General features: G+C 40.8%; 2 protein-coding genes across 6 annotated transcripts in view; one reads left to right on the forward strand and one right to left on the reverse strand.

Annotated features, from left to right (window-relative positions):
* xrn2 (5'-3' exoribonuclease 2) overlaps positions 1-25,465 on the forward strand; it is a 34,666-nt gene that overhangs the window by 7,570 nt on the left and 1,631 nt on the right. For 2 of the 5 annotated variants that reach the window (XM_072702483.1, XM_023841758.2), the window contains exons 17-31: positions 838-932; positions 3,466-3,601; positions 7,074-7,181; positions 7,261-7,350; positions 7,537-7,609; positions 7,802-7,885; positions 8,067-8,164; positions 8,255-8,334; positions 8,454-8,510; positions 8,752-8,820; positions 10,792-10,920; positions 11,090-11,211; positions 14,680-14,749; positions 16,311-16,485; positions 24,968-25,465. The exon at positions 24,968-25,465 is cut by the window's right edge. In XM_072702483.1, coding sequence (XP_072558584.1) covers positions 838-932; positions 3,466-3,601; positions 7,074-7,181; positions 7,261-7,350; positions 7,537-7,609; positions 7,802-7,885; positions 8,067-8,164; positions 8,255-8,334; positions 8,454-8,510; positions 8,752-8,820; positions 10,792-10,920; positions 11,090-11,211; positions 14,680-14,749; positions 16,311-16,485; positions 24,968-25,090 — 1,509 coding nt within the window. In that variant the 3' untranslated portion in view covers positions 25,091-25,465. Of the gene's footprint in view, positions 1-837; positions 933-3,465; positions 3,602-7,073; positions 7,182-7,260; positions 7,351-7,536; positions 7,610-7,801; positions 7,886-8,066; positions 8,165-8,254; positions 8,335-8,453; positions 8,511-8,751; positions 8,821-10,791; positions 10,921-11,089; positions 11,212-14,679; positions 14,750-16,310; positions 16,486-17,127; positions 22,745-24,967 lie in introns of those variants that run through there. The other 3 variants (XM_023841760.2, XM_023841761.2, XM_072702484.1) reach the window with 3 other exon arrangements.
* LOC111859248 (homeobox protein Nkx-2.4-like) lies at positions 19,321-20,631 on the reverse strand. The gene is made up of 2 exons (XM_023841762.2): positions 20,259-20,631; positions 19,321-19,979 (listed from the first exon to the last, which is right to left on the reverse strand). Exons 1-2 carry the CDS (start codon positions 20,629-20,631, stop codon positions 19,321-19,323), a joined length of 1,032 nt encoding a protein of 343 aa, XP_023697530.1.

Below are 25,465 nucleotides of genomic sequence, written 5' to 3' on the forward strand. Positions count from 1 at the left end.
TCATTAATTAGCATGGTAGTATTAGTGGTAGGCAATATAGTGATAAATTATCATGACCAGCTGCAATTGTATCCGCAACCAGCGTTTCAGAGGTAACGCAAAAATCGCAATATAGCACTGCTTAACACTATTTTTATAATGACACAACAAACTGCATTCTCAGAGGCTGCAACAGTATTGCCACAAAAACAGACCAATGATGCCAAACAACGCAATTACAGCCTACACAACATCTCATCTTTGTCTCTAAATCTCACTCCTTTCTCAGTTATCTCTTTGTGGATCTCATCTTGGTGACTTTTTTAACCAGGCTAAGTTCACTCATACTCCATTTGCGGTGTAAATTTTTAAATGTGCGGCAATTTCTTGTCATAGTGGTGCACATGCCTACACTATGCGCTTGTGCTATTACAAAAAGAAATTGCTTTATGGCGAACGCCTGCTTGTGTACCGTTGTCAGGCCCTGATTATAGTTCTGCAAGCAGTGTCCCTGTAAGTATAGAATTGTTGGTTAAGTGGTTAATTACCATTACTACATGTATTTTAGTTTGGTTGGTTTGTAAACAATCTCACTTGGTGGCTGATCATGATATATCTGAAATTTTGTCTGTTTTGTTAGTCCTTTGCTTAGACGTCCATCCTCTTAGCTGCTGTGGAATCAACATTTTGAAGGAGGCCTGTTTCTTTTCAGAGCTACCAGCTCATAGTGTGTGTGTGCGTGCGTGTGTGTGCGTGTGTGTGCGTGTGTGCGCGCACGCACGCACGCGCACACTGAGCATATAGGGCATGCTCTCCTCCCCTGTTGACTCTGTGAGCTCACAGTCCCACTGTCTGCAGGCTCTCGCTGGCTCCAGTGTTGGCATGGACCCCAGGGGTCAGAAGAGAAAGGCGGAAGACAGTGACAGCGAGCCTGAGCCAGAGGACAACGTCAGGTAGGGTGCCAGGGCGAATTGAGCAGAGGGCAGGCTGTGAGTGAGATGGGAGGGGTCTCTGCCCTCCTCTGTTTAGTTTTGATTGATTTGAAAGGATGGGGTGTTCCATACTTCCTGAGAGAGTGTGTCTGCAGGGCCGTAAAATTCAAGGAAGGCAATTAGTATTCATGCAGGCTTTCCTGTTAGGCTCTGCTTTCCTGGGGGGATTGTGCCGGGGATTAGGTGCACAGGAGCTGTTCATCTCTGATTATGTGAATGGAATACAGGCACCTAGCCTGAGCACAGTGACAGGCCTCAGTTTGTCAGTCACTGTGTGTGTTCATGTCCTTGTGGCCTAAATGGCAGGATGGGTAGGTGGCTATGTGCTGCCAGGGGTCTGAATGGGTGGGGTCTCAGGAGGATATGCAAAGACAAAAAAATAATTTTGTTTTATGTATTTTTACTTTTATATTTTCTACTAATCATTTTTATATGAATATTTTTGGGTTGTGGAACGAATCATCTGAGTTTCCATTATTTCTAATGGGAAAATTTGCTTTGATATACGAGGGCTTTGGATTACAAGCACGTTTCTGGAACGAATTATGCTTGCAAACCAAGGTACCACTGTAATTCTCTTTATTTGAAAATTTTCACAATTGCCAGCAGTTCAGACAAAAGGATTCTGAGTGTCTCTTCAGTGTGTTAATTCAGAAATGCCACTTTACTTGTGAAGAGTTTATGAACTGCATTAGCACAGTACAAAATTGAAGTTCTTTAGTTTTAGTCTAGAGTTTGTGTTGCCTCCACTATATTTATGCTCCGTAAGGCAAGTTTTACAACATGGGACCCACCTTTTGTAAAGACCCTAAAGTATTTCCATGCTTTGGACGTGCACTTAGCAGGGGCATTTTGCAAATATTTTTCCTAGACTACATGGTTACAATGACAACTGTGCATCATGAGTGAGTGCATTATCTATATCCAGTTGATCAGGTAAGTTTTGAATAATGCTACCATTCTTGATTTTTAATTTAAGATTTGGCGGTTTAAAATTCAAATGTGTCCACCAAAGCAAATTCCTTGTATGTGTGAACATACTTGGCAATAAACTCTTCTGATTCTGATTACCTTTTTTGACAGTAGAAATGCCCTTTGAAGAGTTACCATTTTTGAACAATTGATAGTGATATCCGGAATACATAAAATAATTCTATTACTGTATAATAACTATCAGAGAATTCTCAAATTTCTTGTATAGCAATTAGGATCAAATTCTTAATAGTATTTACATTTTTATTTAGATAAAACTTGCCAAAAAAATAATTGATCTGTTTATGAAATAGTTTGAGATTTAATGATTAATCTTGTATAGCAATTTTGTGTTATTAAATTAAATACAAACTCGCAGACATGCGTCTTGCTTACTTTTGGTTTCATACTTGATGTATTTGGGATAAGAACACCTTTATCAAGGTGTTTTGTGAAAATTTTGTGAATGATGAATAGATAAATTATAAATAAATGAACCCTGAGACATATGGGTGGTAAATATTTGCGCGCAAATTTAAGCATGATTCACAAACTCCCAAGAGTTTGTATGTTCATTACAGCCCTACTGCCTTTGTGGCGTTCTGATAGCCGCCATCCCTCCACGACACCTTTCCACATCACCCTATGGCATCTGAATGAAAGTATTCATGTTTGCCTTTTTAATATGGTGACTGAGTTCAGACTGACAGACAAGTCTGGCCAGATGTGTATATTTCAGTGTTGCCCCCCAGTTATATTTGCATCATGGCAGTAGTGGTCTGAACGTTGTCTTCCTTAGTTGTCTTTCAGAGACTTTGATAGACTGGTCAGTGCTTTTTTTTCTCCATGACTCGATCATGGTAACCCATTGTATATTGGAACTGGTGACGTAGGTTGCAATTGGTTCAAAATTCAGTAGTGAGGCTTTTTAATGAGGACGAGAAACAGCACATCACTCCCATCCTGGCCTCCATTCATTGGCTTCCTGTTAGTTACAGCATTTCAAGATTTTGTTTTCAAAGCTTTCAAAGATCCTTAAGGTCAGCTGGTAAATAACTTTGTTTTTAAATGTGTTCATGGAACAAATAAAAGGGGGGATCAGGCCTTTTCTGAGCTCGGGACCAAACTTTGGAAGTGTCTCCCTCTGTCTGTTGGGTTGTCTTCCTCAATAGATGGTTTTCAATCAAAGATTGAAATGCCTCATTCATTAAAATACACTGGGTTGCTTGTAGTACATCTAATCAGTTTTACTTTTTATACTAATTATTTGTGTATTTACTTTGTATCTGAAATGGATTAAAATAAAATCTTTTTTCCTTTGAAATTGTACCACACTGTTTTTAAATGTGCTGTGTAAATAGATACTGACTCAACTGACATTTCTTTTTCTTTTTTTTTTATTGCCCACCACCACTGACATTTCTTGAGCCGTCAAATCCATTGGATTGTGTCATGTTCCCAGAAGTTCTGTCTGCATGCTTCTCATTTGCTTCTGAACTGATGGTCGTTCTTGAACCTTAAGATTGTGGGAAGATGGCTGGAAGCAGCGCTACTACAAAACCAAGTTTGATGTGGATGTCGGCGACGATGCCTTCCGACGCAAGGTGGTCAAGTCCTACGTGGAGGGCCTCTGCTGGGTCCTCAGGTACTACTATCAGGTACATGAACTTGCCAAGGATCGCGCTTTGAGGTTGTCTTTTAAAATGCCTGTTATAAAGTGTCTGAGGTTTACTCTGAAGAATAAATTATGGTCGTGGCATGGGTGATTGAAGGTCTGTCTCATGTACACGCATTAGCTGAAGAGATGTGGACCCATCATAGTCAGACCGATTGCTGCTCAGATTCGGAGGGCTTGGGTTACCTTCTGTCATCACATTGTCATTTTCCAGAAAAATTGCTTGGAGGCTCCTTATCGTCAGGCATGTCTTACATGAGTGCGTGACGTCTTGATCTGTGACTGAATTCGCTAATCAGGCCTCCTGGCTCTTCAGCCGTTCCTTCATTAGCTGCAATCAGGGCTGTATGGATGGTGCTTTAAGCTCATGGCCAGGAGACCTAGGATGATACCATAGTTTGTTAGATTGAACAGCCCCCCAGTTGATTTCTGCATCTTGTTGCTGCATCTTTGATCTTCATGTTAGGTGCCTCCTGTAGCGTTGAACAGTGCTTGTTTGAATGGGCAGGAGGAGGTTTTGCCAATTAGATTTATATTTTGGGTAATTGAGAATAGATTCAAAGTGTAATTCTGACTAGTTTGTTTCATATTGACACTGCAAGGTCTTTTGTCATTCTGTGGCCTTGCAGCACAGAGCCAGAGGCTGTCATTTCAATTAAGTGTCTGCTAGGATGAGATTTTTCAAGACCGTGGAGGGAGATTATGGAACTTAATGGTAATTATGTACAGTCGTGCTCTGAAAGTCAAGCATTCTGCCAAGGGGATTGGAAACGCATCCGCTGGCATGAATGGGGAGATGCTAATGCAGGAGTGGCTCCACATTGGGACCACAGGCAGTGGGTCGGAGCATGTCTGTACAAAGGCTGATCCAATTTTACACTGTACTCTCTTCGGATAGACTACATTCTGTACATTTAATTCTATGAAATGTCATGTTTTAATTAACATTTTAATTTTATGTGTCAGTCAGGGGTGCTGAGTTACAGGGCTGTCAGCCACCAGCACTGGGGGTTTTGGGAGCACTGGGCGTTCCTATCGGTGCCCATAGTTCTAGAGGGCAGGGTCAGTAACGGGTAGGGGGTGTAAATTGTAAGCCTTGCCACTTTGCGATTCGAATTCTGGCAGTGTTCAAAATGTTACTGTGATGCATATTCAATATTTACAATACAGTGGGAAAAGAAGCTGATTTTCAATGCTGTTTGGATTAAACAAATTAAATATTTCATTTTATTAGCCGAATGTTCAGGAAAATGATACAAAGTGCTTTAAAGATGTCAGGCAAGAAACCTCAATCACAAACATGGCTGCACAAGAAACATTGTCATGTATTTGTACTTCAGCAACAAAAACAATTTCTGGACATATCGCTTACTCTGAAAATGTACATGAAATATACTGTATTGTGTTGGTCTCTACAAAGGTTAGTCTATAGATTGAGATTTTTTTCACAGATTTTTCTGCCAGTGTTTCTGCATATTGTTAATGATATCAAGCTACTTATTGAGTCAGTTAATTCATATCATAGCCTTAACAATCGATACATCAATCAGAGGCAGAGTTGTGCACTCATGAGGCAGACTGGCCATGGTACACCTTCAAGTGGTTCTCTGTTTTTAGTTTGTCATACTTCATTAGCCACTAGGGGGCATGTGGCTGCAGAAAGCGGTCCGTGTTATATCAGCATTATATGGCCAACTAAAGGCATTAATATTATGTTGGCTCACAGTTTAATATAATAGCTTCTGTTCTACGAAGGCCTTCCATTAAATAGTATGACATTGCTGGGGAGATTTGCTGCTCTTCAGGTTGGGCATTGAGTTAGGCTGCACAATCATTTCAGTATCGTCATTGCGATCTGCAAGTGAGCTATATTAATTCTCAGCACTGCTTTGTCTGATACAACTCTTAACACCACCAGCTTAAGTGACACTCTTAACTTGGGATGCTCCGATCGATCGGCTGAAGATCGGTATCGGGGCGATAATCACATTTTATGACTCGATCGGTACTAGTTAAACTTGGCCGATCTTAGGAACCGATCACAGTTGATGCGTGAGAACGTACACGATGAACGTAAATGTTTTGGCGCCGCAGTCATGTCATTGCCGGTGTGGAATTACTATGACGTTTCGAGAAACGATGAATGAGAAATCTCACGTGGAGGCGCATTGTCCAAAACATTTAATACAACGAACCTCATTCAGCACTTAAGAACGAGCCACCGCGAGTCCTATGGCAAATATGAAAAACTGGCAACTGCAAAAAAGGCAACGGTAACTAATAATGCATCTCACTCAGCCATCCATTACAGACATTCACTGTAGTACTGGACAATGATTAAATAAACATTGTGGGTTGCATCAGCCGGCTCCATTTTGTTAATTTTTGTCTCATTAAGTATCCTGATGTGCATAGTGTTATGCATAACCCCCCTTGCATATTAAAATGTTCACTATATAATAAATACTTTGTGATTATTTAGTACTCTGTTAAAACAAGTTACATTAGATATATTACTGTAAAAATATAACGAATATAACAAAGGCAACATTTATAGTATTTATCTGGAAAAAAAGTTAATGGTGATCAGAGAGCTTACATATCAGTTATATAAACTTGAAGCATCAGAATCGGCATTGGTATAGGCCGATCACCACGACAAAAAAAATCGGTACTTGGTATCGGTGCCAAAAATCCTGATCGGAGCATCCCTACTGTTAACTGCTTGAGGGGCACAAGTAACTAATGTAACAGTAAGTTACTACTCAAAAGTTACTTGCAGAAATTTCACATATCGCGATGTGATACAGTGTAGCCTTAATTTTGAGTGATTCTCTTTGTGAGTGTGTGTGGCCAGATATTTTACCACTTAACTTGCCCTAAGATGTTTCCACTTCACAATAACTTCACCAGGGCAGAAATTTGGCAATCTGACTCACTGGAGTGAAGGTGCCTAGCTGAAGGTCACTAACCTTCTGTATGAACACCCATTCTGCTGCCAGTGTTCGTTGACTGCATGGCTGCCCACTGAATTATTATCCTGTGTCAGCCATGGATGTGGCTCAATTAGCCAGTTTGTCTCTTAGGAGTGTCAATATACTTTTGCCATGTAGTTTACTAGATTATCGCTTAACAGTATGTTAATAATCATAATGGATATTTCAGGGCTGATGTGTAAATTATGTAGGGAGAAATGGTTGAATGGCACAATTTCTGTTTGATTACCCTGATGGATTCCTGTTTTAGTGCAGTCAATTTATTTAGTAAATACAGGCAGACGTATTAAACAGACTTGTTTGCCTAGCACTTGTGAAGATGAACAGCCCAATACTTTCTTCGGAGCCTACTGGCAAATGGAGGCAAATGATCATTTACACTGAAAATAAAGCAGGAGTTAAATGTGTGTTTATAGGTGTTTTTACCAATGATTTTAATGCCTGACTTCATCCCCACAGGGTTGTGCCTCCTGGAAGTGGTACTTTCCGTTTCATTATGCCCCATTTGCATCCGATTTCAAAGACCTCAAGGACATGTTTACTGATTTTGAGACTGGTACCCAGCCGGTGAGTGATGGCATCTAGGCCTGCCTTATCTGCCGGTTAGGCATGGTAAGTGTGCGGTAACTCCATCTCTTCTGCATAGTTCAAGCCATTGGAGCAGCTGATGAGTGTGTTTCCAGCTGCCAGTGGGAACTTCCTCCCCCAAACATGGCGCGCCCTCATGACTGACCCGGTAAGCGTCTATCCGTCCTCAAACAACCAGAGTCACGAGTTCGATTAATGCCCTAAAGGTAAGGGGCTGCCTGCTGCACCGAGAGCCCCTTTGTTCCCCTTAGACGTGTGTAGCTGTGGCTCAGCTGCCATTAGCCATATCTGGGGAGCTCAGTCTTAAATGCGGATCGCTTGTTTTACTTCACAGGACTCTTCCATCATTGACTTTTACCCAGAGGACTTTGCGATTGACCTAAATGGGAAAAAGTACGCTTGGCAGGGTGAGTGTTCAAAGCTTTCATAAGTAACAGAAATATGGACTCACTTTTCATGTGCCATAGGAGCAGAGTCTTACAATGCTGTAGCTGTTTGCATTCACTCATCCGCTGATCAGACGAGCAGGTCTGTGCTGTGGGCGATGGGATGCACACAGTATTCCCAGAGGCCTCACTGGCTCGCTTATCCCTTCGAAGGTGTGGCCCTCCTGCCATTTGTCGACGAGCGACGCTTGAGAGCGGCGCTGGAGGAAGTTTACCCAGACCTCACCCCTGAAGAGCGTAAGTTCGGCTGTGTCACACAAACACGTAGCTTCAGCTTGACCCGAACGGAAGGCTTTCCTTAGGTGTCCGTTTATCTGCCCGTTTAGCTTGGGAAGTGAAATGTAACATTTGAACCCTTTAAGTTCGCCTCCATGATTAAAGGTCACAACCAACTGCCTCTGAACTTCCTTGCTTCCAGGAAAGAGGAACAGCCTTGGAAGTGATGTGATGTTCGTAGGACGCTCCCACCCCCTCTGCGACTTCTTAATCGAGCTCTACCGTGCAGAATCAAAAGAGGTATGCAAACGGCCTCTCTACATGTATGTGGCGTCTCCCTCCTTTTGGGACTACCTCTCTGTTTACCTGTCTAAACACCTCTGACTCTAGGGCTCTGAGATTCCTCCTGAACTCTGCCATGGAGTCCAAGGTACATTAAACCTTGATGAAGAGCCTATACTACCAGATAAGTAAGGAACAGATGTTTACTGTACTTTTTAAAATTTGTAATCATTGAAATAAATTTTCTGCATAAACACATTCGAAAGGGTCTCTTTAAACAAAAAGAAATTGATGTCTTCCTCCCCAGACCAGTGGTATCTCCTGTTCCTGTCCTGCGAGATATTATGCAGAATAGTGCGATTGGGTAAGCATGGCTGCCATATCTTCTTAATAATAGCAACAAGTGTATAAGGAAATGCTTGCAGTAAATGTCATTTAATAAAGAATTCAGCGTCCTGGTGTATTTAGATGCGTTTGAGGTGAGTGTGTGTTTTCCCCTGCAGTTTGTGCATGCTTTTTTTCTATAGTGTTTTAAGATGTAATAATGTTGGTTTTAATGATTCTGTCATAGCATCTAAATGGGTGATCTGCTCTTTTCTCTTTAGGATAAAATTCAAAGATCCACAGTATAATGAGGGCTATGTGTTCAAGGCTGTGATCCTTCCAGGAGCCAAGTAAGTTTTTTGAACACACTTGCCTGACTCTTAGACCCTTAGGACTCTTAGACCCCGTGCTGCATTGTCCTGAAGAACAATCTTCCTGCTCTCAGAAGTTAATAGGGTTCCCGCGGGGTCTTAAAAAGTCTAAAATTCAGAAAGTTAAATTTAAGGCCTTAAAATGTCTTTAAAAATTCCCAGATTTTCATCGTAGGTCTTAAATTTAATTTACCCAAGTCTTAAAATTCTTACCTCCGTTCATTCCCAGGAAGCATTGTCCACATAAAGTAGTAAGACGCTGTAGAACTAATCCGTTGGTTGTGTTTTCTGGTCTGCACCGGTGTCTGCGTGGTGATAAAACTACAAATCTCATTGCGTGATCACTGCAGCTAGGCAAACAAACTGTTTGAGAAGGGTCTGGCTGCAGAAAGTGCACGCTCAGCCACAACAGGAAGTGCAGGGGAATCAAGCGCTAACTTAGTTCTTGAGGCCAATTTGAACGGTATGTTGTTTTATTATTTGTATTACTGAATGATATAGTTACAAGTTTATTTATTTCATGCCATACAGTATTGCAGTGTAAATGTTTTGATGTAGTGCGTTAGTAACTTTTTCCTTTGACTGGAGTGAATTTTTTCAGTTAATACAGCTACTAGCCAGTTGGCTCACGTTATCATAAAATAAACACATTTCTACTTTTACAGAGTTTTTCATGGAGTTACCTTGTGAATGTCTTAGTTTCCAGCATGTTTTTAGTTGTTCTTGAGTAGAACGTTTCTCGGTCTCATTATGGTAAGGCAAGATAAGTTTTTATTATCATACACAGGGGTTATTTAATCAGGGGTTATTTAATGTGTTTGATAAAAACAAGATTTAAAACAGTTAAACCAAGACAAGAAAGCAAAATAGAAATGAAAAAAACTTATTTGAATAAAAATTGCTTAGAAAATCTAAAAAATCTGATTAAAAGTGCAGCATGCAGTATGTCCTGCCCCGCTCGACCGCTCCTCCTGTGTGCCACGCCCCCTCGGTAACCTCCCGTGGAAGTTGTTTTCATTAGTCCAATATATTTAAGACCACGCCAAAGTATGTTTCCCCAGTCCTGTCATTGACGTCCGTCTTGCGTTTCTTCGATGTTCCTCTTTTCTCTCCTTTCTAATAAACCCTCGTTCACCCGATCTCACGGCGTCTTTGCTGCTTCTCCGCCGAAAGGCGTGACACTAAATGTACAGCTAAAAATCAGACAGTTAGAGGTTTTATATTATATCACAATGTTTTTATTGGTTTGTTTTTAGTTTTTTTAGGCTGGTATCTCTTATCTGGAAAAAAATAAACGTTTGATTCCTGATGTCATGTCCAATGTTCTTTTTTTTCCATCCAGCTTTTATTAAACACAGTTTGGTACCTCATGGCATATGTAAAGTGTATTACATATTACAGTTCTGATATATGATTAATAACCCAGAATTGCACTTTTTTTTTATTCCATTTTACTCTTTATTCACACACACACACATAAATACGGGGTGTATATAGTGATCCCCCGCCTATTGCGGAAGATGCGTTCCAGACCCATCAGCGATAGGTGAAAATCCACGATATAGAAATACCATATAAATAAACTTTTGTAGTTTGAGCCTTAAAATACCTCTCCCACATGCTTTAAACACGTGTAAACTTATTAAAACGCACTTTGTAAACACATATGATATGTGGATGTTTGACTACGGATGTGAATGATGTAAAATATGAGAATTTCTGGTATCATTCGAATGTTTCTAGTAATGCATCGTGTTGGTCTTAAATTTTACTCATACTGGTCTTAAAAGATCTTAAAAAGGTCTTAAATTTTACTTACTGAAACCTGCAAGAACCCTGAGTTAAATACTCCTCTGTCACAGCTGAAATGAAGTTCAGTCGAAGTGTTATTGTCTTACAACTATAAACAACTTTTTGATGCATTCAATCTTCTAAATCTGTCCCTTCCAGAATTCCTTCAAAAGTGCTTAAACCTGGGGACTGGGAAAACTCCAACAGGGGTCCTTGGAAACCCCAGCTGGGGTTCAATCCAAACCGACAGCAGGCCCATCTTGACCGGTCAGCCTTCCGTGCATTGAGGTTGGTGCCCCTGGTGGATGAGCATGGCTTGGGGAGGGCGTTGTGTACACTGGCTGCATCCTTTGCTACTGTCGGGAGAGTGTGCACACATACATGGCCTCTATAGTCATAGGCTGAATGAAGTGTCAGTCAAGTAGGGTTAATGGCCAATGCCGTTCTTGTTTTACAGTCACAGCATCAGCAGGCAGCAGCACAGAGATGGCCCGTACAGCAACGCCCCACCCCCTGGCAGCTATCACCAGGGTCAGCACCGCCCCCGACCCCATGGTGGCCACATTCCATCCTACCCCAGTGAGTCTGCAAGCCTCCCGTGGGTCTGTCTGTCACCTGAGGGCTGGCCTTTTGAGGTCATCTATCCCATACACTCTCTTTTTTTTTTTAATGTTCAGTATGTTCAAGAATAATCCTGCAGGTTGATGGTGAAGTGAGCTGACTATTGCTCCTTGTCAGAATGCTGGGCGTACTTGTGCAGGGCCACCCTTGAATGTTTGACGACCCTGTACTGTGAAATGGCTTTTCCATGGGCCTTCCGCCTGGCTGTGGGGGAGCTCTGAAATGTGGTTTATGAAACTTCAAGACTTCAAGACTTTTTATTGTCATTGTACAGTTGCCTGGACAACGAAATTAGCTAGCAAGACCACAAAGATGCAAGAAAGTGTCAGTACAAGATATAAGAATAAGAAACACAGTATGTACAATGTATAGGTACAAGAGACATTGGGGGTATATGCAAGGGTGTCATAAATATAATAAGGGGGAAGGGCTTTCGTCATAGATAAGTGACACTATTGGGTAGGTTGGTAATTGCACGTTTGCCAAGATATTGCACAGAGCCATAGTCAGTAGCAGCAGTGAGTATGGAGTATGGACGAAAACTGCACAAACAAAGCGGCATCATGACCCATCGGAGGCAGCTGCCTCTGTTTCGCCTCCGGCCATTCCTCATGGCGGTCCCACCCCCATGTGACTTTGATGTGCCAGTTTGCAGTTGATGGGAGAAATCTCGCCTGATTTCTGAAGACTTGTGGGAGTCAAGTGCATTCTGGTGCCTCTTGATGCAAATTGGGCTTCCGGTCCCTGGGAACCAGCCGTGTACGGCGCTCGCTTCCATGCATACACTTGCTGATTTAAGTGCTTTTTCAAAAAAAAAAAAAAAGATTTGCCTATGATTGGACTCCAGATTGGACTCAGAGGAGCTGTAACATGAAGTTGGTTTTATTTGTGGCCTTATTTATGGAAAGTTCAGTAATGACCTTATCAAACATTCCTAAGTTCTGGCAGCCACGTTTTTGATTACGAGATGTTCCCATAGTTCAATTGCTAAATCCTTTAAGGTACAAATTGCTGTTGGCAGGTGAACATTATTCATTATTAAACTCTGCCAGTTAACAGGTGTCAGGATTTTCTAATATGCCTTGCTTGATACTCTGTAGGCTGCTTGGGTGTTGCACAGGAGAGGTGGTAGATCAGTCCTGTATCGCTACAAACCTCCATGTTTTATAGAGGGGGAAGTTTAGACTTTCTGCATGCACTCGCTCATTTCCCCTGTGCAGCCTCAGGCTCAGCCAATAACACGCCTCCGCACTGATCGGCGGGGGCCTTTGTTTAGGGAAATGCGGCACACTGTTCCCGCTGCTCCTGCATTAGAATATCGGCCATTCTTGTAGGGCGCCAGAGCTGTGTGTGATAATGAGCTTATCAAATGAGGATCGTGTGCTTTTTTTTTTTTTTTTTTTTTTTTTGTAAGCCGGATGGCCCCCTCGGTCTGCCCCCTCCCCCTCACCCAAAAAAAAATGGAGCTAAAATGAAGTTAACTTTGTCCTTCACTGGATGGCTCCCTCCTGGGGTGCATGTGAATGAGCCACTACAGGAACAAGCTGGGAAGCTGTGTGCACTAATTAAGGCAGCCCGACAGTACAGCTACTGTGAAGAACGCCTGCACTGGTGGCAGATGAACTTTTAAATTGCGGAGAATTTGTTTAATCACCATTTTGAATTTAACTTGAAACTGAAGTGAAAGGGGGTTGTTTGTAAATTAGCTTGCTTTTTATGATTCATTTGCTTTTCCATGCTAAAAAAAAGTGGTCGATTAGCCACATGGAGTCCTTTAAGACACCAACAAAATACTTAAGGGAAACAAGGGACTTGTGCCGTAATCCTACCTTTGTCCCTTTGTCACGCCACGGCGGGTACTATTGATCCGAATGGCCGTCCTCCGCCTGCCTGTCTGTGGTGACGTCCCCTTGAGCAATATCTAGAGACGGCAGCCATGGTCAGGGAGCAAGTGGGTGGTCTGTCTTCGCTCCTTTTGGCCCTTTTGCCGTCCTGCTGGGGCCCATCGGTGTGAGAGAGTATTACCATTTTACATATTTGCTTAAACGCTTTGCCAATTAACTGTTCCACATTTGGGAGATCCATTCCCTTTCTGCTCAACTTTCTGTTGCCATACGGCCTTGAGGGTAATCTTGTTTGAGTAGCTTACTGTCTCAGTAGGGGGTGCTGCATCAGGTCTCCTCTGCCGACATCACCCTGGTCCTCCCAAAAAAATGAATCAATGGGATCTTGGCACGGCACCCCCACCCCATCAGTTATTAAATCAAATTTTGTTTACTAGTAAATGAAGTGAGGAGGCTTCTGGGTAATATTCCAAGCTTTGGGTTGCAGCATTCATCTCTAGACCACCTGTCTCATCCAGCTTTGATTTTTTTTTTCCTCTTCCGCGTCCACCCCCTCTCTTACATCCTGAAGTTCCTTTCTTTCCACTGCATGCCTGCCCCTCCCCCCACCCCAAACTCTCACCGTATTCATTTGAACTACTCTCCAGACTTGCCCCATAAACAAATAAGTCCGAGACTTGCAGCTGGCCATCCATCCCCTAGGCAACCACGCACTGGGAAGGACTCCTCTGCTGCTCCAAACATTCTGCTTTGTGAAGCTCTTCTCGCTCCTGCCTCTTGTATGAATATTCAGTTTTTGCCTGCATAAAGCGAAATCTGAAAATGTTTTTGTTTGATCGTGCTGACGATTTTCATTTTGACATTGATTCATTGTGCTTCTTTTCAGCAGTTAGGCCCAGGTACTTTTAGAAGGTTTTTAATGGCAGGCAGTATAAAGAAGAGAGGCTTTGAAAATCCAGAATCTGACTTTTTTTTTTTAATTTTGCTTTGCAATTGTGCTGAGACAGTATTTGTTGTACAGTTCCGTTATTCAACATGGGTTCAAGTCTTGTTTTTTTTTTTTTTTACGATTATTACAAAATAAAGTCTCTTTGATTGGGAGGCGGCATTAAACCCAGTTCGAATGGGCAATTCAACCTCATGACAATTCAATGAAAGTTCTAGAATGAAACTGCAAAGTCCACCCTAACAGTGGGTTGTGATGGTGACAAAAGCCAGGATAAAACTTTGAGTGAATGTTCAGGAAGATTGATTGTTACCTGTGTTAAATAGGGAGGGATGTGGTGCCCCAGTACCGTGTATGTTTACTTTAATGATTCGTTTCGCCTTTACTCCCATTGTTAATTTCTCAGTTTTAAAATGTTATTCATGCATGATGATTCACGACAGTCTGATGGTCGAGGACCTAAACTCGTGTGAGTCAAAGTCATGCCCCATCTGGGCCGCCTCTCCCACACGCTGTTCTGCCGGCTTCCTTTCTCTGTGTTCTGTGCTGTATCCCTGAAGGCGTTTCATACCATGTAAGAACTGTGCTGTTTGGCCCAAGAGTGACAGTCCCTGTTTTTTTTCTGTTTTGTCCTAGTAGACTCCAGGCAGTATGATGCCTATCGAGGTCCACATGCATCCTACAACCCACCCCAGCCGTATGCACGGTAAGCTGTGTGTGTGTGTGTGTGTGTGTGTGTGTGGCTTTTGTTGTGTGGGTTGAGAGTTGTAGGACCTGTCCTCCTGTGTTGGTAAGTTGTTTTTTTTTTCTGTATCCACACGCAGCATGTTCTCTATTGTTTTCTTACACTGTTGAATAACGGTACACGTGGGGGGAGGGGTGCTGGGAGGGGCTCAGTCAGCGCTACATTTCGGGGCGAGCCAAACAGATTTCCCTGAAGGGAGTTCGCGGAGCTTAATGAGGCATCGCTAATAGTGTTCCGTCATTATGATCCCGAGCTGGCGCTGCCGCCGCATCAGCCCAGAGCCTCTATTGATTCCTGATTCAGTCCCTCTTGAAGTACAAATCAGCTTCTTTGGTTCAACTTTTCAGGCCTGACAGACCCATTGTCAGCTTGTCACCCTAGGTCAGTAGTTATTAGTGGCGACTGAAAACAGTTTCTTTAACTACTTATGACTGCACTGAATTAAATGTGCGCACAGCTCACAGGGGGGATTATGGAGTCCCTGGGGCTGCTTTGCAGGGATGTGACGTGGTTTTCTAATAAGGGATGGGGTGCCCCCCATCCCCCCTCCCTGAATAGAGTACATGGCTTCCTCCACCACATATTGCTGGAATGTCACCACTGGCCGGCTGGGAGCTTTGAGCACCCAGAAGTGTGTAAAGGGGGGTTGTTGTCTCCCCACCCTTTCTGGGTTGTTGCTTTAGTTTCTCTCCTTTGATGGACCTTCATAGCTATGGCAACCTGCCAGCCTGGTTTGGGACGCATACTCTCAGATGTCGAGATCATTCGCAATTTGTTTTTGGCTTAAAATCCGGAAAGCTCTGGGCAGACTGCTGATCTGTGGATGACAGCCCCCCCACCCCCCCCAGAGTCGCTTAACAAGACAGGGCGGGCAGGGGCCATGGTCGCAGTTATCAGAGAGGGAATGAACGTTCATGGCATGACCAGAGTGGGACGGGACTTTACACTGATTATAAACTCCTTCGAACCCTTAGTGGTTGAAAGCGCGCTTTTCTGCTGCTTGCTGAAAAGGGGGGAGGGAGGTATCCTGCTATCATTATTTCACATCAAGAGATTGGTGGAGAGCCGCTGCTTTAGGGTGTAACCAGGGAGGGGGGTCGCCAGAGACGCAGCCATACTAATTAGGTGACAGGTTGGGCTGTTCCTTATGGTCTTGAGCGGTTGTTCAATGCATCCAAACTACACCTTTAAACGAATTTGCTCCTCTCATTAAAATACTTTACGAAAATGTAAATTAGTTTATTCCTTTAAAGTTTGCCGAGGAAAGTCCCCCAGCCTGAAGGTCAAGGGCCTGGTGCAAAGGATTTATCTGTAACTCTTTAATCACCCTCACTGAAGAGTAACATTCCCATGGATCTGGGTACATGCTGAAAGATGTATTGATTATGATTTTTTTAAACCCCTTTCTTGCTGAGTTGCCTGGCTGTTACCTGCCCAGGGTTGAGGTCTTGATGGTCTCAGGTGTGAGAGGGGACTTTTCTTCAGCCATGTCGTACCGTCCCCCCCCCCCCCCCCCTCCCAGTTTGCAGTACAGCAACCCGGGCTGGAATCGGGCAGTGCAAGGCCAGGCAGCCGCCTACCAGCAGAACCAGCAGCGTGCCCACATAGCACAGCCCACCTACCAGCAGCCACAACAGCGCCCCCATCAGCAGCCACAGCGCCATGAAGGGCAGATGGGTGGCCAAGGGCCCCCACAGGTAATGTGTATTACCACTGTACTGGGCTTCATGTTTCGTGCGTGCATGCTTGTGTGTGTGTGTGTTCGTGTGTGTAAAACATTGAATCTGATGACTCATTCTTCAGGTGTTTTGTGAAATCTGATTTTCAGTTGGAAGATAAAACCTGATTTACATAAGCAGAATTAATCTGGTTGTATAAGGTAGTGCTGTAACCCCCCACCCCACCCCAGTACTGTAGTAGCTGTAGCACATTAACTGTATTGGGATCTGGGGTAATTTGAGTGACATAGCTACCCTTCCAGATTACACTGTGGGATTGCTGTCAGATAATCAGCATAGAGGCGCATTTGTGGCCACTGGGTTGTTTCATTATGGTTTTATTCCTACACTACTTCATTTGAGGTCTAACAGATTTCATCATGACAGCTAAGACTGGTCACCTTATTTATTTATTTTTTTAAGTGCAATTATGTGTTAGTAGTATGTGTATGAATAGCTTGTGGCTGCAGGTCCTCTATAATCCCTGCCTGCTGTCACTGCCGTCCTGAACAGCTGTTCTCTGTTTGGGTTGCTCTAAATGTGCTACAAGACAATTGTGTCCAGAGTAGTCTCCTGCCAGATTTATTAAACTGAAGGCTTTTTTTCCCCCGTTTCCTAAAGGGATACCTTTCTGGAAGGCATTATCCTTTGCCCCCGCCTTCAGGACGCTACAACTGGAACTAGTGGAACATCGTTTGAAACGATAGTCGTCGTGATCTTTTTCTACTTTTTTTTTTTTTTTTTTTTTTAAGTTAAACTTGTCAGGTATTTTGTCCTTTTAATTGTACTAAGAAGCATTCTTACGATAAAATTTTAAGTAGTACACCTATAAAACCTGTCAAATACAGATAAGTTTGGAAAAGTTCATGTGCTGGTCTGTGAATTGATGGGAGGGAATGTGAGGATTTCTCTTATACTGGTGTTGCTTCAAACGCAGGAGCTGACGTAACTCAGCAAGGCTACAAAGAACGTGTTTTCCTTTTTCTTCCTTGTTATTCATGAAATGTTATTCATGGTATATTAAATTGCTTAGATGCATCCTTTTGGGAAAATGAGTAACACCACCTCCCCAAGCCTAATTGTACAAAAAATTCCTGAGTCATCAAACAGAAGACTGACACTATAAATGGCCCAATTTCTTAGTTTATCTAACAATTTTTGCTTCAACTACAATTTTGTGTTGAAACTGTCAGTTCTGTTTGGTAGGATGCAGAAATGTTTCTCCCTTAAATAACGACATAAACCACAATATATAGAATTGCATCGCTGTTTTCTCACCTTTACGTTTATCGACAGGCGTGAACGACCAAGGAATCGAAACTCAGATTTACAAAAGTTACCAAATTTAAAATTATATACCCAGTATAACTCATTTCAAAGTAACTGGTGGATGGAATTAATACTTGTATTTGGCCTATGCATTTAGATTTTAACCGAAGTGAAATCGTTAGTCAATTGTTCACTTTACGTTTGCTCGCGCCATTAAATATTAATGTTAGTTACTTAGTTTCGTAGTGGAAGCGATTATTTTCTCTTAAATGAACCAACACGAATCGTATAATAATCGGTGCGAATTTATTTCACAACCAAAACAAGGTTTTATTTTAATTAGGTTGGGGTGGGGACAGTCGTGCACTTTAAGTCTTTAATGTGGTTGATATTTAAAATCATTTACTAAATCAAATACGTTCAAGTACCATTGAAGCAAATGCTACAAAAACGGACTTCACCGTGAAACTGAAAAAATGAAGCGCTTACAAAAGACAAATAAGCTGTTAGTTGTTTAAAGAATGCGATCATTTTTTTTAAACAAATCAACATCAAAAGGAACTTAATAGGCAATTTTAAACCTACCTGCGTTTAAATTTCACAGAATGATTTTGCCCTGTATTTCATTTACATATTAAGATACCTTTATGGAGTCTGTAAATAATTAAAATGGTTCCCGCTCATTCAGCATGTTTAATGTATTTCGATATCAAGTTTAACCACGTCACTGAATACGCATTAAGGCCTGCGATTTGAAACCAGCTGAATGTTTAAAATTGCACGGATTACAAATAATTTGAACACAACAGTAATAAAATTAATTTCACGAAAGAATATTTCAAAATAGGCTACAGATAACGTATCGACTATTTAGTAAATTGTTCGATTCACAGTATCACTTTTTTAGGCTGTAGCACAGATATTTCTAACGCCCAACTCTTTTTAGGAATCGTTGTTTTGCCTGACCTTCAGATTTACAATAGCCGAGCTCTTTTTGTTTGTCATAAATTGATTAATCTTGACATCAATGTAGAGCTGGACTCTGAATTTCATTTCCTTTTGTGTTAAGTCTGAGTACAAACTAACAATATAAAGTTAACTATTCGGTAATTGAATATTTAATGTCCAGCTTATTCTTGCTGTACAGCAATCGTAATGTAATTTTGGAACACATTTCAGACTTCCTCAGGTCCAGATATCGCACAATGATTGTGAAATACCTGATATACAATACTGAGAAGTAGTGTTAGTCCGATATTTAAAAATGATCACCCTTCGTTATAAAAAGAAAATTTCCCCTTTACGTCCACCAATTTATAAAACATATCAAAGCTCCAAAAATTAAATTGGCAACTATCAATCCCCGCGTATAAATCGTTGCCTTAAAAAGAAAACAAAAACCGGTGGATAAAACACGGAAATGGCTTCAGTTATTGTTCATGTGAGATCCATTTCTCGCTGTTTACTTCACTTTTGAACGCACACCGTCCATTCAATGTATCTCCTTGAGTACAAAAATACAAAAACAAAAAATGAGTATCCGCACTACCAAGTTCTCCCATAAAGGAGGTTTGAACTGACCATGTTATTCGCGTAATCTATTACAGATGCGTCTATTTGAGACATATTGCTCATCTGGCTGTGTAGCGACCGGGGGCTGGGTGACATGTCCTCGAGGTCTTGGGCCTGGGTTAGAGGGTTCATGTGTTGTCCATGCTGGTGATTCATCGAATTATCGGGAGCAGGAATGACTCCGCCGGTGGTATTTTGCTGCTGATGTTGCCCCCCTGTCGCCGCGCCGGACCCGTTTTGACATGGCTTGCCGTCTTTCACGAGCACCGGAACGGCCACCCGTCTCGGGGACTGCTGCTGCGGGCAGGTTCCGTTTTCTTGTTGCAGCTGCTGGGAGGCTTTGTCCTTGGCCTGTCGTTTCAATTTATATCTGTGGTTCTGAAACCAAATCTTGACCTGAGTTGGGGTAAGGTGGATCATGGTCGCCAGATGCTCCCTCTCGGGCGCCGAGAGGTATTTCTGCTGCTTAAATCTCCTTTCCAGTTCGTACACCTGGGCCTGGGAAAAGAGGACTCGTCGCTTTCTCCTGGGAGCCGCATGCAATGTAACCATAGATTTGCTAGCTTCCATTCCTGTCAAGGTCCCCATTCCGGTCATGTTGATACCTGTGGAAGGTCCCATGAATCTAGAAACTTAAAAATATACATACACACGCGTGCATTCAATCAACAATTGTTTCATGTTCTATTTCAGCCCGTTTAGCATTATAAAGGGGGAAAGCATTCCGCTATTTTTATGCGTTCCGAAATGTGAATCTTAACAGCACAATTATAAAATGTTACTTTATTTTACACTGGACAGTTTGTTTGTTCATTTAACTCGTATTGCTTCTATAGATACACACATTTTTTACATTAATTACCATCATACGTGCATAGATTATAGAAATATGAAATGGAGTCATATCTTACTTGTTGAATATCTTGGGTCGGTGTTTGCGTTGTACCAGCCCGCAGCGGCTGTGGCGCCGTTTCTCATAGTATCTTGATATGATGGGAGATCTCCCATATTCCCAATCGCACCATTGCAATATCCTCCCATGGCACCGTGAGAGAATTGGGAGACTCCGTGTGGCATGTGGTATGTAGTGGCCACGGCGGCGCTGTGGCCCATAGAGTGCTGTTGTATACCGGGCTGAGTGACCTGAGGTTGTCGATAAGGTCCAAGTGGAGAAGCGAGGTTTCCTGCGCAGTCCATGCCACCGAACTTCTTGTAAGTCTCCTCGATGGGGCTCAAAATGTCTGTCACTGAAAAAGGCGTTGTGTGTTTTGGGCTCAATGACATGGTTTAGCCCTCAGGTAAATCTGTGGAGCGCAGTTCAGCCTGTGCTGTTGTACCAGCCTCTTGGTCCACCCGAGATTCGATTGATTGCCTTGGAGAAGGAGGCGAGCCCTGGGTCCTCTTATCTCGGGTTTATAGTAGCCAGTGGCCAGGTTTACGACAAATACTGGGCGGAGCAAAACCTTAAGTGCAACGCTGCTCGCTTGAAATTTTACCAAGATGATTAGTGTAAATTTTGTTGCTTTCATATTAAGGAAGATAATTCTTCCACCAAAAATATTATATTCGACAAAAACACAAACATACAATAATGACATGAACACATTAATGAATCTTCTGTGATTTATTTTGGATAATAGTTCGTCATATACACTGGTTGTTGGTTTAAAATATCTTTTAATATTTATTTAGCTTTATCCAGCTCTTTAAAATTCCCAGTATATTATCACAGATACTCTTAAATCTCCCTCTTGTTCAACATCCAAATTTATGCTCCTCGAGTGTTCTTTTGTACTAAAAGGGAGACACTTTCAAATAAGTGAAAAGGGTTAGGATACCTGCGGGGAAAGAAAGAAACTTTATGAGAGCAGAGATCGGGGCCGGGCTGGGCAATTACTTCGAAAACGAGCAATTCACATACAATTCCTCTGATTTTGATGGTCATTGTTATTATCAATATTATTATTTCATTATTTATTATAAACTTCATTTGAAGTTAGTTTACCTATATCAGTAAGTGTCACGTAATATGTATATATATAATATTACTGTGCATTTTGTAAGACTAACTCAATTTGGAAATGCATCGAATAAAGCTTTTGCTTTAAAACGTTATATTTCTGTGCGGTGATTTTGGCCTATAGCATGAATTTAATATACAAGGTATAGTTCCATGGACAGTTCTCCGTCCATGGACTATTGTTCTAAATGTACATGCTCTGTCTTTCCGTCCATTAGGCCTATTATAAATAGCAATCCTCTCCAACCCTTGTATTATCAATTTTTTTAATATGCAAATAGCGAGACCTCTCGTACCCAAAGACCTTTAAGTCACAGAGCATGCCTGTGGAATCCAGGACACCACGTTCGCAAAGTAAGGTTTGCGTATTGTGGTCCAAATCACCCGAACAGTGTTACTGTCTTAACTGGCAAGATAAATGCTTTGTATACGCGTTTAGGAGTCGTTTTATTACATGCAAACCGGAATACCTGAACCGGCCCGTTCTACAAACAAGCTACTGGGAAATAATGAGCATGCCATTATAGAAATGGGTTCCATTGAAGGTCAGTACAGATTCCAAGACATTGTCTTAAATGTTACGGCTTAATTATCGACAGGACTCTTTGTAATTCAGTGTTCATATTCTGAACATATCAGCGATTCTAAATTAGTTTAAGTGGTGAACCTCAGTCACTCACTCATTTGATCCTCATTTTTTGTGCAAGATATCTAAAATACAAGAATTTCCTAAGCATATGCATGTATTATGACGTCAGAATGTATGCGAAATACTTACAGGAGTATCAATGTACGATGTTCTAGTTCAGTATGGCCTTTTTTTACATCTGTGGGAGAACTGTAGCACTTCATAACTAAATTCCTTTCCAATTTTAATTATACTTTATAAATAAATTTGCTGTACTTTATTTTAAGCGTGTTACTGTTAAAGTAATTAATTTCGATATGTAAATCATAAAAGTATTGGAAAAATGGCCAAGCCTTGCTGTTCGTATACGTGTTGTCTTTAGTTTCTCACGTTGAACGACAAATGTAATTGTCTGTACAAGTGAACCTTCGTTACCAAAGATGCATGAACAAAGGTCGTGGAGTGTAAAATTAATTGCCGTTTACAATAATCGATAAAACAAGTACCTCATTATGAAGTTAATGTGTTGTCTGCAATAAGAATAAAATGGTAATGTCAAATAATGGTTATTTATTGTACAATTTAAGTATTTTGTGGCATCACAACAGAGGTTACCAAACTCTGGTGCAGTTTATGGAAACTCTAACACCGAAAATATCCTTGCAAATGCATTATACACATATTCGGCATTTATTTACTTTACACAATACATTTAAAACACTTGTAAATAAAATTAAACCGTAACTTTATACTTGTGACTGAAGGTCTTTTTCACAATAATGACCCCAGAGTCTTACAACAGATGTCAGAAAAAATCCGAGGTCAATGAAACACTTGAAACATCCCGCCATTTCTGCTTTAATAATGCGAGAGAGATTTTGAGAGGTCGTTGGAGGGCCGGCGTGCTTGGGAGTAAAAGCTGGGGTCTTGAACCGACTGGCATCTACCTCGTACACCATGGATGGAAGTAAACTAAATTATGTAGTTTTGCGCCGTGAATCAGTACTTGTGAAGAATGATCTAAATGATCGATTTTAACCATTGGGACTTTATATGGAAGATAAAAATCATGGATACTTCAACTAGAACAAAAATAAAATCCTTGGAATTTCGACAGTTGTAACATATCTTTGGAATTGGATGTCCTTGAACAAATATGTGGGTGACCAATATTGCTGATGTTATAGCCTATGTTCATTTATTTGTTTTCTTCAGCGTGCAACTACTTGATTCTTACTTAACAAATGTACCCGCCAATTTTGGGATTAGCCTACCAGGCTTTCTTAAATCGCCTAGAAGAAAATATCTATGCAAATTATTGAACAATTAGGCCTAAAGGCATCGCAGAGTTTTCAGTAACTAAAGATGTTTGTGCAATTTCTAATTTCCTGCAGTGGAAGTCGTAGAAATCCGATTTCTAGAGTACATTTGTAAACCTAGCTAATATCAACACTTAATTTAAATGAAAAGAAAAACAAAAAACGGCAAGAAATAACAATTACTAGAAAAAAACAGCAATACTGAGGTCTGGCTTCTTAGATATTTTGTAGCATTTTTCTTGGCAAACCCATTAATATTGTACTGAAATAACTTTAATGGCTACCATTTCCCTCAAATGCCTTTTGGGATAGTTACCTCTTAGGTAAAACCCGTGGACTGAAACGAGATGTTTTGTTCTTGGATTTGAACGTTTTGTCTTATTCGGATAAATAAACTTGTCATAAATGCCTTTTTAGATGTAATTTTTCATAATTAAAAAAAATACATTTGCAAGTAGATTACATATTATTGGATTTTATCAAAAATTGCCCTTGACTTTGTGATGTACTGTGTAATACCATTTTTAATGGCATTAAATATCTTAATAGCAACAAGTCACGCGCAAATTTTTGCGTAAGCCACGTAAATATTTCTTTCTCTTGGTTCTGCAAATAATTAATTTACTCTAAACAGATGATTTAAGTATTTACGTATTACTTGTTATATGATTGACTTTATGTTAAAGTAAATGTGTCATGCTTCTGCCACAAAACAATCGATATTCAGCGACAGTAACGATATTATGATGATAGTTTCTTAATTCAAACGCAAACTTGATGCAGCCTCTACGCGAGCATTTATATTATGACATTGGATGAGCGATTTAAAAATGGGAAAAAATACATATATTAGGTTTTTTCGTTATTCCCATTGATATATCTCTATTTGGTGCTACCTAATTTATGCGTTTATTTTATTGCTCAACATTAACTGCATGTTTTGCTTCATTTAAGGCTTTTTCATATATGTATATCTGTAAATTTGTGAAGACAGGATGAAGTTCACATCAAAATATAATTTTAAGAGGTATGGATAACTCGTGTGTAAAATTATGAATCACAGTTTAATTGTGGGTTATCATCAGAGAAAGGCCTAAATCCAACTCTTAGTAAATGTTTTAAAATCTGTTCTAAAAATATGGAATTGTCTCATTTTCAAACCAATCACAATCAAATGTAATAAAATTTAATAAATTGCATTTTAATTGCGGGTGTAGGTATTTTTGCATTTCGGCATAGTTTAGTTTCTAGTTAATAAATAAAGAATGCATTCATATGCTGAAATCGGATATCTTTGATTGTAACTGAATTGAAACCTTAGTATAATGTACAATGTGTTTTTTTTTCAACACAGAAACATTGATTAAATAATGATGTAAAGAAACAAATCTAAATATAAATCAGGTAGTTTCAGAGTGGTTATATTATTATTATTAGTATTTAATTAAATATCGCTGCAGCAACAGGTTTGTTCACACTGTTTCACAAATATTGGCCTTATTTTAAAAAATTATCATTGTCCACTGTAATTATAAATATTGTTCGGACACTTTATACTTTGTTAATAACTGCTGTTACTTGATAATTGATGTTACAGTTTGCGTTCTTCATTCCGCGCTGGCGTAATGATTTCTTTTCTTGCTTTCCTCTCAGATTTCACCATCAAACGGTCCAGGTGAATATTCCTCCAGCAGCTCCATTTTAAATAGCGTGTACTTTCATCCAAGAAGGTCGAAGGTCTTCCGGAGTGCACCAAGTATGTGGTGGACCTCTTGAAAGACCCCTTTCTTCTGTGCAAGTTTTCATTCACTTGTAATTAATGTTTCTTAATGGGGGAAACGATGCTAATAGATTCGGGGGGAAAAACAGGAGAAACTCACTATATTTGGCTTATACCGCTGGGTTGTTTAACATGCAGGGCTCTCGGAACATGAACACGTTTGAAGACTTATGGAACAAAACATTCAGTCTGTTTACAGTGAGCACCGAAATTATAGCAACATGCCTTTACATTTATTTATTGCTTTCATTATTGGATTTAAAATAATCAGCGAATGAAATGTTGATTATAATGGAGGTAAGGTTGAAACCAATTTTATCTTAATATACATACAGATTAGCTGTTTATTTTTCAATGAAACGAGCCTTCAT

The sequence above is a fragment of the Paramormyrops kingsleyae genome, chromosome 19, assembly GCF_048594095.1.
Source record: "Paramormyrops kingsleyae isolate MSU_618 chromosome 19, PKINGS_0.4, whole genome shotgun sequence".
NCBI lineage: Eukaryota > Metazoa > Chordata > Actinopteri > Osteoglossiformes > Mormyridae > Paramormyrops > Paramormyrops kingsleyae.

Coding starts and splice junctions, on each gene's coding strand:
- LOC111859248 (XM_023841762.2), bottom strand. CDS start 20,631: ATGTCATTGAGCCCAAAACACACAACGCCTTTTTCAGTGACAGACATT. Junction 19,980..20,258: donor CGACCCAAGATATTCAACAA/GTAAGATATGAC, acceptor TATATTTTTAAG/TTTCTAGATTCATGGGACCT.